This window comes from Salvelinus fontinalis, chromosome 34 (genome assembly GCF_029448725.1).
Source record: "Salvelinus fontinalis isolate EN_2023a chromosome 34, ASM2944872v1, whole genome shotgun sequence".
NCBI lineage: Eukaryota > Metazoa > Chordata > Actinopteri > Salmoniformes > Salmonidae > Salvelinus > Salvelinus fontinalis.
In genome coordinates this window covers 9,207,065-9,225,411 of record NC_074698.1, presented here as the reverse complement: position 1 = coordinate 9,225,411, position 18,347 = coordinate 9,207,065, and the positions used below count along the sequence as shown (strand labels likewise).

Here is an 18,347-nt window from a genome sequence, read left to right as displayed (position 1 = left end):
TGTCACCCTACAGTCATATGAACGGTTGCGTAATTTCAAAATTGCAGGCCACATTCAACTTGTTCTTCCTTCCACAGTGGATTGTAGGAGAGAATGGGGTACTCAAGCCCAAGCGAGTCAACCCAAATGTGTATCAGCCACCATCCCTGAAAGGTAAGAGTATAACTGAGTAAGTCGTGTATACATGTCCTCTGTATGGTGAATTATCCCTGTGTTGATACTGTGTTTACCTTGCTTTACTGTTCTGTTGCCTCCTGATTGTATTATTTGTGAAATGGGGGCAGTGGGATCAGATGCACGTGACAAATTAATACAAGTCACGTCAATCAGCTGGAGTGTCTTTATAAGAGTAGGTTCTATACTGTATCTACGTGCAAGAGGGATTTCTTCTATAGAAATGTATACACATGTTTTGTTTCTATGCACATAACGAGAGAGAGGGAGAGAGTGAGAGAGAGAAAAAGGGAGAGTGATAGATTAGAGAGTGTGACAGCTGTGAGACACTGAGTGAGTCTGTGCAGCTCTGGATCATCCAGGATTACCAAAGGAGTGTATACAGCTGCAGATATACACACACACACACACACACACACACACACACACACACACACACACACACACACACACACACACACACACACACACACACACACACACACACACACACACACACACACGCAGTTCTAAATGTTGCTTTATACTTGTTGTTGCACGCAGAGCCATAAACTTAGAGCATGTGCTAGTAAGACCAGAAAAAATCTATTTGGAGGCTTGTCAGTAGATGTTAATTAAAGGGGGATTACTATATGCGTGTAGAGTGTTATTATAATAACCCACTCTGTGTTCCTGTATCAGTATACCATCCTTCATTAGTTCAGCCAGGCTCAGAGAGAGAGAGAGAGAGAGAGAGAGAGAGAGAGAGAGAGAGAGAGAGAGAGAGAGAGAGAGAGAGAGAGAGAGAGAGAGAGAGAGAGAGAGAGAGAGAGAGAGAGAGAGAGAGAGAGAGAGAGAGAGAGAGAGAGAGAGATGAGAGGAGAGAGAGAGAGAGAGAGAGAGAGAGAGAGAGAGAGAGAGAGGAGAGGAGAGAGAGAGAGAGAGAGAGAGAGAGAGAGAGAGAGAGAGAGAGAGAACGGGGTGAGTCAGCATTGTTTAGAGAGCAAAAGAACAGGGGAACAGACAGGAGAAATTAAAGGATAAAAACAAATGCAGGAAAGAGAAAAGGACACAAATGTATAATACCAGTCCATTATAAACTACAAAACATGAAAGTGCTGGCTATTCTGCCCCTCAATTTGTCTAACTGTCTTTCTGTCTGGTTGGCTGGCTGCTTATCTGTCTGTCTGGCATGAATCTGAAAGCCCGTATGAAGCATGGTAACGTTGACAGTGTTGAAGCTATCCCTCTCTCCCTTTGTCCCTGTGTTTGTCCCTGTGTTTGTCCCTGTGTGTGTTCCTGTGTATCCTGTGTGTGTGTATGTGTGCGTCCAGCCGTCCAGAAGATGGCTGAGGCACACATGCAAAACCTGGGTGTCTACCCCCCCTTGGAAGACCCCTTTGAGGGGGAGGAGTACGATGACTACCCCTGTCATGAGGAGAGGGAGGAAAGATTCCCCACCAAAGCTGCTGGTGAGATAGGGATTCCATACACTGCCAAGCAGTAACACACTATATACACTCACTCATGTAATCGCATTGATGCTTTGACCAATGGTGTAACCAGCTTACATGTTTAGCTGTGTGTATAGCCATTGTTATTCAGTGCCCACTTTTCAGTCAAATGGGCTGAATGTTTCACTATGCCGTGTTCAAAACAGCAGGGCCTCAGATAAACTCCTCTCTGCAGACAAGTAGCTGTGATATTATATTAGCACATATTAGCATCACTCCACCAAATCTATCAGAGAACACCACAGACCTCCCTGTGCTCCCATCCTGCCCTGTGCCAGTCAGGGGCCAGAGATGCCTAGCCACGGCTAACAGGCTAACAGTCTGCTCTCTCTGTGGCATCAGTAAGGATGCTGGGCTGCCAGCCCAGATGGCAGAGCTTCCTAATGAAATCCCTCCTGTAGCATCGTTAAACGCTGTTTCATTGGCTATTACTGTCATAATTTTTCTATAAATCTGTCGTTTGAACGCAACACGGCTGCAGAGTGACTGTAGTGTCACACATCGCGAGACAGGGACTCTTAAAGATACATTGAAGTAGACTGTGATTATCCTCACTAGAGCAATTGCCTAATTATGCCTGCGTACACGTGCACATTTATGCAGTAGTCACTTTCATATGTACTGGTATGATTCAGACTTGATTCAGACCATGTTTCACACACATGTATTTCTACACACACACACTCACAGGAGGCACATGCCTGACCAGGAAATGACAAGTAGAACCAGATTACCATAGACTAGTTTGGGAGTAGAGTTATTATGATGTCCCATGAATTGATTAACCTCTTTTCCCTAGTGTTGTTTGTTTCAAAATCCACAAATCTAAGTAGTCTTCAAGCTTACTTGTGTAAAAGGTTAGTGGTTTGATTTGAAGGAGACCAGTGTGTGCTGCTGTTCTTTGACGTCACCTCTTGTCTCCATAGACCCCCAAGCGACCAGCACCATAGACCAATCAGAGAAGCCGGATGAAGGGGAAGAGGAGGAAGAGAAAGAGGAGGAAAAGACAGAAGAAAAGACAGAGGAGAAGGCAAAGAAAGTGCGCAAAAGTGTAAAGTTTTAACACTACTTTGGAAAAGAATTATGAAGGGAGAGAGATGGTGGCAGATGTGTGAATGATTGAGTGAATGAATGAGTGATTTTAATGTGTGAACGTGTGAGTGAGAAAGAGAGCTTCTAAGTTTGGATGGTAAGTATTAAAATTAAATGAATGAATGAATGTAGGTAGGTACTGTCGGCAAATCTGTGAGCAAAAAATCTGGAAAGAGAGTGGGAGAGAGAGAGGGGGAGAGAGGGAGAGAGAGAGAGGGGGAGAGAGGGAGAGAGAGAGGGAGAGAGAATGTATAATAGATATGGCCCTTGTGAAGAGGTGAGGAGTGGCTCCTTAGAACTAATGAGACTAGTGGATAGGGCAAGGTCACTGTGACCTCGAGGTCCCTCACTGCAACGCTAGTCTTCTCTTCCATGTCAGGGGAACCATTCATTCACAACTCACTTTCTTACTTTGCTCTTTAATGTTACAAAGCAATGGAATAATGGCTAGAAATAATTACACGACACTCAAAATAACTGTAAACGGACAAACGCTGATGAACAGCTTCAGTATAGAGCACACACACACACACACAAACACACACAACACACACACACACACACACACACACACACACACACACACACACACACACACACACACACACACACACACACACACACACACACACACACACACACACACAGAAGATATCATCTCACTATCGGTTCAGACTATATTCTAAAGCTGCTCCATTACTGTGCAGACATGATAATACAGACTCCCACATGGGTTCCTTTCAAAATCACAAAGACCTGTATTATGTGTACCAAATTTCACTCTGGCCTAGATTGGATATCTCTGCAGCATAATCATATTGAGATCTTGTTCTTGGAAGAAGTGAGCAGCTGCTGCCATCTTGTGGCAAGATAGGGGATGTAGAATAACCAGAGTGTGCGTATTGACATGGATTCACATACAATAAACTGTGCACTGCATAGGCCTTCAGATAATATGCATCTATATAATTGAAATGATCTAGATTTGTAATGTATTTGAAACATTTATTTGTGATGCATTTGAAGTTCTTTTTGGTGTCCATCAAAGCTATTTGTGTCAATGATGTACTCTGGGTGTATCTGAGGATGCCATGCTTTTATAAAAGTAGCCCAATGTCGTTTTTTTGTGAGAAAGAAAATGTATTAGTTTTGTATCCAGAATCAGATTCGTATTGTTTGTTTGTTTAAATAATTTCCTGTCTAAAGATGAATTAATCAACTTAGCTGTATACGGTCTCTTTCTGTTGAACAATTGTCACAACGTTTAGTAACCTTTTAGTCACGACTTGGATAACTGTGTTTTTCATATTCTCATGAAAAACAACGCAGACAATACAATACATAGTGACTCTCTTTCTCTCTCTCTCTTTCCGCTGAAAAGGAATGACACATTTGAATATTAAAATATTCACCCTCAGAATGTCATTATCATCATATTCTCATTGATAATGTCAATCTAATAAACAGTTTTCTTTATTTCCATCACATCTGTTCTCCAACTGCAGGATTGCTTGAGTCAGCGGAATACATTTTGGTAGTGTCACAGCTGAATGTCTCAATCTGTACCAACTGCTAATATATTGTCATTGTTTTGATTCTCTTTTTGTTGGACAATTGAACTTTTGTATGCTCTTTTCTCTTGCCTGGGTGTATGGGCTGGGCAGCCCTTTAAAGTTTTGAGACATATGGCACCTACTCCCTCCATTCTCTCACTGTCTGGCTGGAGTGAGCATCCTCTCCTTCTCCAAGTCTCCCTATCCTCCACGGTCAATAGGCGAGTGCCATGGCAAGAATTAACTTGAATCGATAATATTCTTCTTTATTTCATTCTTTTTTCTGTACTTGTTAAAGATGTAGACATTTCAATGTGAGCCACAATAACAATATCTAAATAAACACATTTTCCTGATTTGAAATGACTTTGTGTGTGTGTGTGTGTGTGTGCGTTCATGCCTGCATTCCTTGTGTGTATGTGTGTCTGTGATGAACATACAAAGTAATCCTCACAGTAATACACAAGGACACAGCTTGGATGAAGGAATTCGATTTGTTCTGGTGTGTGAAACTAATCCTAAAATTTTGAAAATATGCTTTTTAAAATAACATATATGACCTTAATTATAGGTACTACTGCACCGCATAAAATGATTGAAACAAGTGGTCCGTATTTCACAGCCTATGACGGAATGAATGAACACTACCCACATTCCAGAAGGAATTCTGATACTTGGAATGCTGTCTGGTTGCTTCTCAGGTGGTATGTTCTTCAAGTGGAGTATGTCAGAAAACACTCGCATGGAAAACAAAACTGGCAAAGTCAGCTGGCAAATTAAAAACAAGCTTCCTAGAAAGTATGCTAATTAATTTCTTTGGACTGATAAATTATTGCATCAATAGACAAATATAATGGTAGGTCCTTTAATATTGCATTTGTAGTTTAAGTAGCCTAATGCTACTGTTGTCAGATTAAAAACAAATAGCTAACATCGTACAACCATAGACATTAAAACCAGATTACCCTAAATCTAACCCGGAAGTGAGATAGTGACCAATTTCATGTAAAAGGTATTCCCGGAAGATACGTTTCGTCGATGGTGATGTACTAAATTAGGTGAGTTAAAGGCTCAGGACTACAGTGTTCCTTATAACATTCAAACCAATTTCGTGTGGTCATTGTTCAGATGTGACATTTGTGTCCTATTTATTTATGTTTAATTGTAATATATTCATGAGAATGGGGTGTATACTGTGGCTATGTTGTTAGCTAGATAATGGTAATGCTAAAGCCAGCGCTAGCATTGTTGTTTTCTCTACTTGTAATGCAAGCCTAAATCAATTAAATATTACCCCCAGTATTATTTACTAATTGTACATGTGTGTACGTAAACGGAACCTGCATGTATTGCTAAGCCAGTTGTAGCTTGCCAGTTTCAGTTTAGCTGTCAGCTAGCTAGCTGGTTAGCTAGCTATCTACTGTAGCTAGTTAGCTATATAAGTTACCTAGTTATTTATTGTACAGTTTTAGTACGATTTCTAATGCAGTGATTTGTGTCGACTGGTTGGTCAAATTGGTCCCTTATGTAATGTGGCTGGCGGTACACAGGCCAGATCTCAGGGTTAAGTTGTTTGTCTGTAGGAGGGTAATTTAGCCTAATGTGTTCAGTCTTCAACCCCAATGCTAATTGATGCATTCTAAGCTAATCAATACTGTAAATAGGCCTTCTCAGAATCAGATAAATCAACAGCATTTATTGTTATCTCTAACAGGCCAATGTTCAAAGTATCTGCTGTTTACTTTATTAGAGGGTGTTGCCGGCCGGCCATTAGTGGGTTCAGCTATTTCAGCCATACCCGTTGCTGACAGGTGTATAAAGATCAAGTCTTGTTGATTGACCACATCTATCTTTACCTTTTCCGTGCATGTATGCCTCTTTACTGAAAACACTTATGTTAAGTTTTCCTTGTGAGGTATTTACATTTTAATTCAATCACTTTTTGACAGGACCTCTTTGTAATTTTAACGAAATCTACACATATTTGCCCATGGTAGAAGTGGTCAGAAAGTGCCTTTTTGGACCTGAATGCCAAAAATTCCAAGAGATGAAGGTGCTCAAATTTGACCCATTTTTGCATACCATCCATATCTTCCTCACTGGAAAAGATAAACGGTTGAGATTGATATCATTTAAAAGCTTACAAACAGGGTATTGGGAAATTCAGAAGATCATCAGGCAATCACTTTGTATGATCTATTGTCTAGAATAAAACATCATTATTGATGATGATGATCAAATCAAATGTTATTGGTCGCCTATACACATAATTGTGTATAGGGGATGAAATACCTCATCCCCATATTGATATTTATCTTCTTGCTCTTTTGCACCCCAGTATCTCTACTTGCACATCATCATCTGCACATCTATCACTCCAGTGTTAATGCAAAATTGTAATTATTCCGCCTCTATGGCCTATTTATTGCCTTACCTCCCTAATCTTCTACATTTGCACACACTGTACATATATTTTTCTATTGTGTTATTGACTGTACGTTTGTTTATGTGTAACTCTGTGTTTATGTTTTTGTCGCACTGCTTTGCTTTATCTTGGCCATGTCGCAGTTGTAAATGAGAACTTGTTCTCAACTGGCCTACCTGGTTAAATAAAGGTGAAATAAAAAATACAAATAATTAGCAGATGTTGAAAGAGGAGGAAGGGAAGCGCTACTGAGGTACACTATAGTATATTTTGGTAGATAGAAGGTGCTCTTTGGTAAAAGGTGTAAATAGGTCATCAAAAAGAAAGGAGGACCAAGGCACTCTTCATATAATAAATTAAAATGCCTTTATTAGTATGGCATGTTCAATAGAAACAAAGTTGTTAAAAACCGACGCGTTTCGGCTGCATGGCCTTCGTCAGGGAGTACAGAAAAGGGAGAATACAATGTCCTCTTTTGAAAGGCTTTTCCAATTAGCCCTAATTAGAAGAGGGAGTGGTTACCAAATTGGACACAACTAGTAAGCAATAATATACAAATGAAAAGGTGAAATACTGTAGCTATGTTATCATGAGCATACAACTAGCAGATGTTATTGCGGGTGTAGCGAAATGCTTGTGTTCCTAGCTCCAACAGTGCTGTAATATCTAACAATACACACAACAAGCAAATCTAAAAGTAAAAGAATGGAATTAAGAAATATAGATAAAAATTAGAAAAGCCATGTTTGAGTCCGGAGTATAAATATTGTGCGTGTGTGTGATTTATAGACAGTATATGGATAGAAAATATAATATATCTGAAGAATACATAGGATACAATAGTATATGTACAGCAATAGTTGAATAAGATGGCCTTGACTAGAATACAGTACTCTGCATTCGGAAAGTATTCAGACCCCTTAACTATTTCCACATTTTGTTACGTTACAGCCTTGCTCTAAAATTGATTAAATACATTTTTCCCCTCATCAATCTACACACAATACCCCATAATGACAAAGGGAAAAGATTTTTAGAAATTTTTGCAAATGTATTAAAATAGAAATACCTTATTTACATAAGTATTCAGACCCTTTGCTATGAGACTCGAAATTGAGCTCATGTGCATCCTGTTTCCATTGATCATCCTTGAGATGTTTCTACAACTTGATTGAAGTCCACCGGACACCCTTTAAAATTAGTGGGTTCAGCTATTTCAGCCATACCCGTTGCTGACAGGTGTATAAAATTGAGCACAAAGCCACACAATCTCAATAGACAAACATTGACAATGGAATGGCCTTATTGAAGAGCTCGGTGATTTTCAACATGACACCGTCATAGGATGCCACCTTTCCAACAAGTCAGTTTGTAAAATTTCTGCCCAGCTAGAGCTGCCCCAGTCAACTATAAGTGCTGTTATTGTGAAGTGTAAACGTCTAGGAGCAACAACGGCTCAGTCGCAAAGTGGTAGGCCACACAAGCTTAGAGAACGGGACCGCCGAGTGCTGAAGCGCGTAAAATCGTCTGTCCTTGGTTGCAACACACAAGCCTAAGATCACCATGCGCAATGCCAAGCGTCGGCTTGAGTGGTTTAATGCTCGCCATTGGACTCTGGAGAAGTGGAAACACGTTCTCTTGAGTGATGAATCACACTTCACCATCTGGCAGTCTGACACACGAATCTGGGTTTGGCAGATGCCAGGAGAACACTACCTGCCCCAATGCATAGTGCCAACTGTACATTTTGGTGGAGGTGGAATAATGGTCTGAGGCTGTTTTTCATGGTTCGGGCTAGGGCCCTTAGTTCCAGTGAAGGGAAATCTTAACGCTACTGCATGCAATGATATTGTAGATGATTCTGTGCTTGCAACAGTCTGGGGAAGGCCCTTTCCTGTTATGCCCCCGCACACAAAGCGAGGTCCATACAGAAATGGTTTGTGTCGATCGGTGTGGAAGAACTTGACTGGCCTGCACAGAGCCCTGACCTCAACCCTATCGAACACCTTTGTGATGAATTGGAATGCCGACTGCGAGCCAGGTCAAGTGATTAGGCCTCTCTAATGCTCCTGTGGCTGAATGGATAAAGTCCCATCAGCAATGATTCAACATCTGGTGGAAAGCTTTCCCAGATATTCTGTTGTAGCAGCAAAGGGGGGGACCAACTCTATAGTAATGCCCATCATTTTGGAATGAGATGTTTGACGAGCAGTTGTCCACATACTCTTTACCATGTAGTGTATGAGAATATGAAAAAAACCGTCATTTGTGTTTTTAGAATTTACGTTAATGGTTTAAAAAGAAAATTTGATTTAACTTTTTTTTCCAAGAAATAGTCAAATAGTTCAACACTGTTTGTAAGCTTTTAAATTATAGCAAACTCCACCGCTTCTGGCAGACCAGCCCAACATGAGTTCCCCCTTATCCTTGCACTTTCACTGGCCACACCTCACCATTACTCCCCCTCTCTCTGTCCCAGGTGGATCGGCCCCTCTCTCAGTAGGAATGCCGGGCGGAGTGGACTATGGGGAGTTTGGGGGGAGCCTTCCTGCCATCGCCTCCCTGAATGCGTCCTACTCCACCACTGTATCCCTCCCCTCCCCCCACTACCTGGTGGTGCCCCCTGGGGAGAAGAAGGTCATCTCGGACGTCCGTCGCACCTTTTGCCTCTTTGTCACCTTTGACCTCCTCTTCATCTCCCTGCTGTGGATCATCGAGCTCAATGTGAGTTATCTCATTGTCAATCTATTTCAACTCTCATTTTATTTATTTTATTAAACCTTTTATTTATCTAGGCAAATCAGTTAAGAACAAATTCTTATTTACAATGACGGCCTACCCCAGCCAAACCCTAAACCGGACGACGCTGGGCCAATTGTGCGCCGCCCTATGGGACTCCCAATCATGGCTGGTTGTATTATAGCCTGGAATGGAACCAGGGTCTGTAGTTAGTTTTCTAGCACTGAGATGCAGTGTCTTAGACCGCTGTGATACAGCCTGGAATGGAACCAGGGTCTAGTGAGTCCTCTAGTACTGAGATGCAGTATCTTAGACCGCTGTGATACAGCCTGGAATGGAACCAGGGTCTGTAGTTAGTCCTCTAGCACTGAGATGCAGTGTCTTAGATCGCTCGGGGACCCATGTATTGCTACTTTCTTTTATGTGTCTCACCTGTTGGTCTCTGCCCCTTGTTTTTGACAATTTTTCTCAGTGTCACTCTCCATACTTATTTTCACTGTTCTACATTATGCCAATTGTGTATATTGTGTGTGTACCACAGGGTATACACTGAGTATACCACACATTAAGAACCCCTTCCTCTACAAGGTGTCGAAAGCGTTCCGCAGGGATGCTGGCCTTCCCTTTCCTGTGTTGACTGTCAAGTTGGCTGGATGTCCTTTGGGTGGTGGACCATTCTTGATACACACGGGCAACGTTGATTGTGAAAATCCCAGCAGTGTTGTAGTTCTTGACACAAACCGGTATGCCTGGCACCTACTACCATACCCTGTTCAAAGTAGGGCTGGGCAGTATACCGTATTTTACTATATACTGGTATTTATGCACGGACGTTTGAGTTTTTACCTTACCTTCTATAAAGCAATTTGAATGTTTGGTTTGTTAAATGTGATACGCCGTGTGTAACGTCCATTTTTATCGTTTACTCTGCTTCCCGAGTCACCTTTCTCTGCTCTCTCTCTCTCCATGCCGCTTTCAACACAGCCCTAGTTCCACCCCCTGTCACTCAAGGAACGAGACACTTTCGTTCAGTCTGCATGGTCAATACAGCACATGCAACAATGTTGATGACAACGATGTTTCCACTTTGATCTTAATATAAATCCACAAGCGTTCTATAATTACAATATCAGTTTGTGTTTCTTACATCGGCAAACAGCTAGTTTGTATTTTCTTAGCATGTTAAGCTAAATCGTGTTAGCCACTAATGCTAATAACTTGTTAGCTGGCTAACTAGCTAATAAAAGTACCGAGTCGGGGCAAACGTAGCCAGCTAATAGAGCCTGATACCAGTACTGGTGGAGGATTAAATCAGCATGTTGTTTGTGCAACAGTATCTTCTAAATCAAAGAGGAATAGGCGAAGCATGAATTATATGTACATGAATAAAGATTTAATGTAGCCAAAGATTATAGGGTCCCCTAGGAAACACTGAATATCACTTTGGTTCCTACACTGTCACAATAACTCGTCCATGGCATTTTCATTCGTTGTCATGCCAAACAACACTGTATTCAAAATGCCCACTATTATTTATATTCTAACTACAGAATTATGATAATATCGCTATTGCAACATTTGGTTAAAAATACGGCCTAGTATTTTTGCCAATATCGTGGCAGTGTGGAAACTCTCAAATGAGTGCAGGAAATTATTTTAGGTTGAAGTTGAATTGAACAATATAAAACAATCGGAATGGATAAAGACTAATTTGAAATAATTTAGAATATATGTGTTGCCACCTTAGGGTCACGTACTACCATAAAGCAAATTTAGAACTTTAACTTTTCAAAAACATAAAATACTGTCAAAAATGTGAAAAATACCATATGATAAGATATTTTGGCCACGTCGCCCAGCCCCTGTTCAAAGGCACTTAAATATTTGCCTTGCCAATTCACCCTCTGAATGGCATACATACACAATCCATGTCTCAATGCTTAAAAATCCTTCTTTAACCTGTCTCCTCCCATTCATCTACACTGATCTGAAGTGACGTCAATAAGGGATCGTAGCATTCATCTGGTCAGTCGGTCATGGAAAGAGCAGGTGTTGTCCATGTTTTGTACGCCCAGTGTATTGCTCTTATCACGTTACCACTTCCTTAAAAATGTGAACGAGATTGCTAGATTCCCAGCAGAGCTGTTAACAGTTTACTTTCGGTTATTTTCTCTGTGTGTGTCGGTTATGTTCTCTCGTTATGACAGTGTTCCCTAATGATGATGTGTGTATGTTATAGGAAGAGATGGCCTCTGGCTGCATGTTTACTGAATGGTTCTACTCTTGCCTACTGCAGATCCAGAACTCCATTTGGCAGAGCCTTGAGTTGGAGGTTGTCAAGTACAGCTTCCAGTCCTCCTTCTTTGACATCTTTGTGAGTGTAAACGATCAAGCTTTAATAATCGGTCAGAAAGTCGTACGTTTGACTGAACGTACTGTCAAGGTGACTCGCATGCCCGCCGCTTGCCTGTATTGAAAGCTAAGTCAACATGGTCAGCTCTCATGACCACATACGGAAATAACTGGGTAGTTTTACTCTTATCTTGTTTGTCTTTTTTTCTCCACCACAGCTCCTTGCCTGGTTTCGTTTCCTGTGTCTCCAGTTGGGCTATGCTGCTCTGCGTCTGAGGCACTGGTGGGTCATTGCGGTAAGAGCGCTCCTTGAGACAGACCCGACAGCCTGGCACCTAGATGGACTGATGGTCATATGTGGTGTGTGCTGACTGCTCTCACCCAATACCAGCTGTTGTTTTTAACAGTGTTTCATTCTCATAGATCACCACTCTAGTGACCAGCTCCTTCCTTGTAGCCAAGGTCATTCTCTCCAATGTGAGTGCCTCCCTCTCGCCTCTTACCAGAAACAGTTTTGACTGAGCCCCACACTTGTCTGTGTTCCCGAGCCACTTCACATTTTCACTTCTCTATTCAATAAGAACATGAGTATATTGTCAGTTTGTCTGCAGTTGACCTTTACTGTGTAGGCAGCACGGTGGGGATTATACATTCAGATCTATTATGATCCGAGTTAAGTCTTTCTTCTGCCCTCTGTGTCAACGCGCCGCGTCGACAGCCTGAAAGCCACACACCCCTACAATCTCTTCGCTATTTATTCATAACGAAGGGGAAGGAGACAAAGTGTTGCTTTTGTCAAGATACCTGCCCAGCGTCACGTCTCGGAAATGGCAGAAGTAGTAGTGTTTATTCAAATGCAATATGGCTGTCTACACATGTGTATGTTAGAGTACCAAATGCCACCCGTTCCTCTATAGTGCATTACTTTTGACCAGACCCTTACGGACCCTGGTCACATGTAGTGTGCTAAATAGGGAATAGGGTGCCATTTGGGATGTAGCCTATATATACACCACTTGTCTCAGACTGACGTGTCATTCCTCACACAGCTGCTATCCCAGAATGCCTTTGGCTACGTGTTGCCCATCACATCCTTTGTGGTGGCGTGGCTGGAGACGTGGTTCCTGGACTTCAAGGTGCTCTCCATAGAGGCTGGTGATGAGAGAGGTGAGTCACAGGGAGATGGATACATGTGAATGGTCCGGGGGTTTCCATTAACCGTGTTTGTTGTGTCAGTTTGCCAGAGCACATGCATTTGCAAAATAAGGTCTGGGCCCTCAGGAAATCCCCTCAGAAGGGAGAAGTGGGTTGTATTGGACAGACAAGTAGGATGGAATGATGAGATGGATACATTTGCAGTAATGGAATGGACAAAGAGGAGAGGAAGATGTGTGGTCTTTTACTTCTCCCTTTACGGTCTGTGTCTCCCTCAGCCTACCTAGCAGCAGTGAACGCAGCGTCGGAGCGAGCTCCCATGATCTACCCTCGCGCTGTGTCTGAAGGACAGTTCTACTCTCCACCTGAGTCCCTCGCAGGTACCACACTACATCTCCCTTTCTCTCTCCCTTGTAATTCTCAATGTCTTTCTCAATCTTCCTTGTCTGCCATATCGCTTTCTCTTTGTTTCACCTTTACGCCGTCTCTTACCTAACTGTAATCTCCATGGTGTGTGTGTGTGTGTTTTACGATGACGACCAGGGTCTGAGGAGGACCTGGATGAGGAGGGGCTGGGTCGCAGGGCAGTCTCCCCCCAGGAGAAGGCGCTGGTGAGGCAGGGTAAAGAGGCCATGGCCGTGGTGGAACAGATCCTGGCCCAGGAGGAGAACTGGAAGTTTGAGAAGAACAATGTGAGGGGCTCAAGTTCAGGGGCGTCAAACTCATTCCAGGATTTTTTTTAAATTTAATTGAACCTTTATTTAACTAGGCAAGTCAGTTAAGAACAAATTCTTATTTACAATGACGGCCTACCAGGGAACACTGCCTTGTTCAGGGGCAGAACGACACATTTTTACCTTGTCAGCTCGGTTACTGGCCCAACGCTCTAACCACTAGGCTACCTACCGCCCTGAAGGGCCGAGTGTCTGCAGGTTTCTGTTACTTCCTTTCAATTTGTATCCAGTTAAGACCTAGACAACCGGGTGAGGGGAGTTCCTAACTAATCAGTGACCAGTTAGGAACTCAATCAAGTACAAGGGAGGAGCAAAAAACCCACAGACACTTGGCCCTCCATGGAATGAGTGACACCCGTGTGCCAATTGCTTTTAGTTAGCTACCTGTTGTTGTACACTGTTAGTTTGTGGGTTGGACACAAGATGGTTTAATAGTGACAGATTTACTGGATGTTGCTAATATGTCGTTGTTTCTCCTTTTGTCAGGACGCGGGAGATTCTGTGTACACACTGGAGATCCCCTTCCATGGAAAGACCTTCATTCTCAAGGTACAGGGTCATCACTGTTCATTTTTGTGTATGGCCTTTGCTTTCATAACGTGTGGCTTGTCTGGTGTAAGTATTTAGTATATTGGGCTATATGCCTTCGGAAAATATTCAGACCCCTTGACTTTTTCCACATTTTGTTACGTTACAGCCTTATGCTAAAATGGATTAAATACATATTTTGCCTCAGCAATCTACACACAATACAACATAATGACAAAGCGAAAAAAGGTTGTTAGACATTTTTGCAAATTTATAAAAAATAAAAATAAAAACTGAAATATGAGACTTGAAGTTGAGCTCCGGTGCATCCTGTTTCCATTGATCATCCTTCAGATGTTTTTACAACTTGATTGGACTCCACCTGTGGTAAATTCAATTGATTGTACATGATTTGGAAGGGCACACACCTGTCTATATAAGGTCCCACAGTTGACAGTGCACGTCAGAGCAAAAACCAAGCCACGAGGTCGAAGGAATTGACCGTAGAGCTCCAAGACAGAATTGTGTCGAGGGCTTCAGACTGGGGCGAAGGTTCACCTTCCAACACGACATCTACCCTAAGCACACAGCCAAGACAACACAGGAGTAGATTCAGGACAAGGCTCTGAATGTCCTTGATTGGCCCAGCCGGAGCTCGGACTGGAACCTGATCCAAAATCTCTGGAGAGAAATGAAAATTGCTGTGCAGCGACGCTCCCCATCCAACCTGACAGAGCTTGAGAGGATCTGCAGAGAAGAATGGGAGAAACTCCCCAAATACAGGTTTGCCAAACTTGTAGCGTCAAACCCAAGAAGACTCAACGCTGTAATCGCTGCCGAAGGGGCTTCAACAAAGTACTGAGTAAAGGGTCTGAGTACTTATGTAAATGCGATATTTCAGTCAAAATAAATAAATTGCTTTGTCATTGTGGGGTATTGTGTCTACATTGATGAGGGGAAAAAACTATTTAATCAATTTTAGAATAAGGATGTAACAATGTGGGAAAAGTCAAGGGGTTTGAGTACTTTCTGAAGGCACTGTATATTTAATGTCTTCCTAGACTGTTTGATAGGCTTTGTATTTATAGCTATGTGTTTGTGTGCTGTATGTCCCAGGCCTTCATGCAGTGTCCTGCAGAGCTGGTGTACCAGGAGGTGATCTTACAGCCAGAGAAGATGGCCCAGTGGAACAAAACCGTTTCTGGCTGCCAGGTAACCTGCACTATCCTCTCCTCTTTTTCTCATGACCAGTCATCAGACAAACAGGGTTAACCGAGTACAGTGAACCTACTGCGAAAACTGTTTTGTTATGATTCAGATAAGTTGTTGTGGCCCATACGATGCCAAAGGCTGACATTGCTCTCCATTTGTTCCTTTAGATCCTCCAGAGGGTGGATGACAACACCCTGGTGTCGTACGATATCGCTTCCGGAGCAGCAGGGGGGGTAGTGTCTGCCAGGTAACACAACATGGACTACCTCGAATATGGAGTCATCCGGTTCCCTATGTAGTGCACTAATTTGGACCAGGGCCCGCATAGGACTCTGGTCAAAAGTAGTACATTATATATGGTTCCAACCCTTATTTTGTCCATGTTTTGAATGTAACAGTAATTCTTGTCCTTGTATCCCTCAGGGACTTTGTGAATGTGAGGCGGGTGGAACGCAAACGAGACTGCTACGTCTCCGCTGGCATGGCAACCGACCATGACGGCAAGCCGCCGCACAGTCGCTATGTCAGGTCTGGCCTTGCCTCTAGACAGCCTCATTTCACTGGGAACAATACTGAAAGCAGATTGCGTCAACCAGACCATTCATGCTAGTTAATTAGCCGACATGTGATACTACCATCCCTCTCCTCTAACTCGCTCTTCTCCTCTCCTCCCTACCATCTGTCCCTCTCTCTCTTTTCTTCCCTAGAGGTGAGAATGGTCCAGGAGGGTTTGTGGTCCTGAAGTCCAGCAGTAACCCCTCGGTTTGTACCTTTATCTGGGTGCTCAACACAGACCTCAAGGTAAGAACAGACTGTTGAGGATGGTTTGTGTGTGCTTGTTGCTTTGAGGTATTGTCAGTGGGCTGGAGAAGCAGTATACCTTTCATGTCTGATCTTGTTTTGTCTCAGGGTCGACTGCCCCGCTACCTTATCCATCAGAGTCTGGCTGCCACCATGTTTGAGTTTATGGCCCATCTACGCCAGCGCATCCGTGACCTACGGTCCACTCGCTAGATGCCCTCTCACTTATTTCCTGTAGGGAAGCTAGATGCTTGCAACCCACAGCGCCACCGCAGGTTTGGTGGTGTCACTGCAGAGTTTTGGGAACACCTACAGTTGGAAGTGCACCTGAGATTATGGTGGATATCAAACATACTTAGACTAGAGGAAGGTCAACAGCATAGAGGATGGGAGACTGGTGTGTCTACTTTCACCTGTCTTTTAGACGTGAGGTCTGGGGCTGTCAGAGATGTTCCTCCTCTCCCAGGAACTCCATGTTGTTTTTAAACATAGTTACACTCGTTTTTATGTAAATTTTCTGCTGTTTCTCTCACTGATGCCAGTGCTGGCTGCATCTCCCTCCAGCCAAGAAGTCTAACAGTATTGAAAGTGTAATGGAGGTCAGACTAGGACTACGCTTGATGAGACTTGGTGAAGACCGCTAACTCTGAGCCTTATTCTACTGCACATTTATGTTCGCCATTGACGGGCTGTTATGCTTTTTTCTTGTTGTTTTTCCACTGTCTTCACTGTCCTTCTCTGGTAACCAGGGAAACCGCTACACATGGACCACATCATAAACAAAAATTTAACTGTTGGAACACAATGAACCCACAGCGTGTTCCTTTTGTCTTCGTTGACCCTCACTGCACTGTGATCCATTTGAAGCTGACTGTAGGAGTGCTGTAGTTCTCCAGCCACTAGGGGGCGACACCACCACGGCTCTACTAACAACGGGAGACCACCTACTTAATGGAGCTCAAGATGGGTGGTTGTGATGACTTATCGGTCGCTCACGGGTTCATAAAGAGTTTCAGATACTCTTCTGTGCCAAGCCTTTAGTGGCCTTTTTAGCGAGAGGGAATCCAACTGCCCTTAATGATGGTTGACCTAAAATGTAACTATTGGTAAATGTATCGCAGCCTTCTGAGAAGACTTTACTGCAGACATACTGTAGATGGAGAAGTGGCAGTAAATGAATTGTGATTCGTTATGTTCAACATTGTGGTGGATGCAATATTGAAATTGGTTATAATTGGAGTTCTGATTCTCTGTATGTAATTAAAGCATGCTGCTTTGCATATCACAACCTTCAGCCATCAGCCTGCTGTGGGCATGACGATGCAGTGCTGAATGTCTGGTATGTCAGGTCATTGAACATTACACTTGTGAGAACTCATGTTCCCCTCTAATGCCTTGCAGTCCTGTAAAAATACAAGTCGGACTTGTTCTGTTTTGGACTCCACTCTATTTTATGGCCCTAGTTAACCGGCTTAGCTACATCATTATTGTATCAGAAAAGGAACAAAACATTTTGGGGAAAAAATGTATGAGCTGTCAAAGTGAAAATAAGGTCTTTGAATTCTGTGAAGAAGAGGGGGAAAAAGTCTGAAGATAATTTGAACAGTTTGCCATCTGTGTGAGTGGGAGTTTCACACTTAAACCAGTTCTGTAAATCTCTTAACTAATAATTGGGCAGAGAAAGCTGTTGGTTGGTTTGGTGCCTTTGTCATAGTGACAGAAATGGGCGTATAGTGTCACTGTGACCACACTTGAACTGTTGGGACTTATCTATTACTAGAATATCACTTGTTTGCTAAAGGTATGTGTTGCAAAGGTTGTTTTATTTTCAGTTGTGTATTTTTTTTTTATTTTTAATTTCGATGATTGTTCTAATGTTTTGAAATCATACAAACTGCTGAGCATTTACAAAAATGTGTCAATTTATGATCGCCTTCAAATATTTTACCAGGATACTGAACAACTATATTTTTTAACAGAAGATTAACCCGCCTTGAATCTCTAATAAAATGTTAAATAGTTATTGATGAAACATCCTGACTCCCCTTTCCAGTGAACATACCCTGTAACACAGACTGTCCAAGATGGC

The 18,347-nt window shown here is 42.6% G+C and overlaps 2 protein-coding genes across 2 annotated transcripts; both read left to right on the top strand.

Moving 5' to 3' along the window:
* Nucleotides 1–6: 6 nt before the first annotated feature.
* On the top strand, nucleotides 7–4,668 carry LOC129833027 (protein phosphatase 1 regulatory subunit 1B-like). The gene is made up of 3 exons (XM_055897243.1): nucleotides 7–153; nucleotides 1,488–1,625; nucleotides 2,594–4,668. The coding sequence occupies exons 1-3, from the start codon at nucleotides 18–20 to the stop codon at nucleotides 2,728–2,730; spliced, it is 411 nt and encodes a 136-aa protein (XP_055753218.1). The 5' UTR covers nucleotides 7–17; the 3' UTR covers nucleotides 2,731–4,668.
* A 629-nt stretch (nucleotides 4,669–5,297) lies between these two features.
* LOC129833024 (stAR-related lipid transfer protein 3) lies at nucleotides 5,298–18,281 on the top strand. Its single transcript, XM_055897241.1, has 14 exons — nucleotides 5,298–5,370; nucleotides 9,217–9,461; nucleotides 11,773–11,850; nucleotides 12,047–12,124; nucleotides 12,252–12,305; nucleotides 12,878–12,995; nucleotides 13,262–13,363; nucleotides 13,527–13,675; nucleotides 14,204–14,266; nucleotides 15,362–15,457; nucleotides 15,625–15,704; nucleotides 15,881–15,985; nucleotides 16,165–16,258; nucleotides 16,367–18,281. Exons 2-14 carry the CDS (start codon nucleotides 9,243–9,245, stop codon nucleotides 16,469–16,471), a joined length of 1,341 nt encoding a protein of 446 aa, XP_055753216.1. The 5' UTR covers nucleotides 5,298–5,370; nucleotides 9,217–9,242; the 3' UTR covers nucleotides 16,472–18,281.
* The last annotated feature ends 66 nt before the right edge of the window (nucleotides 18,282–18,347 follow it).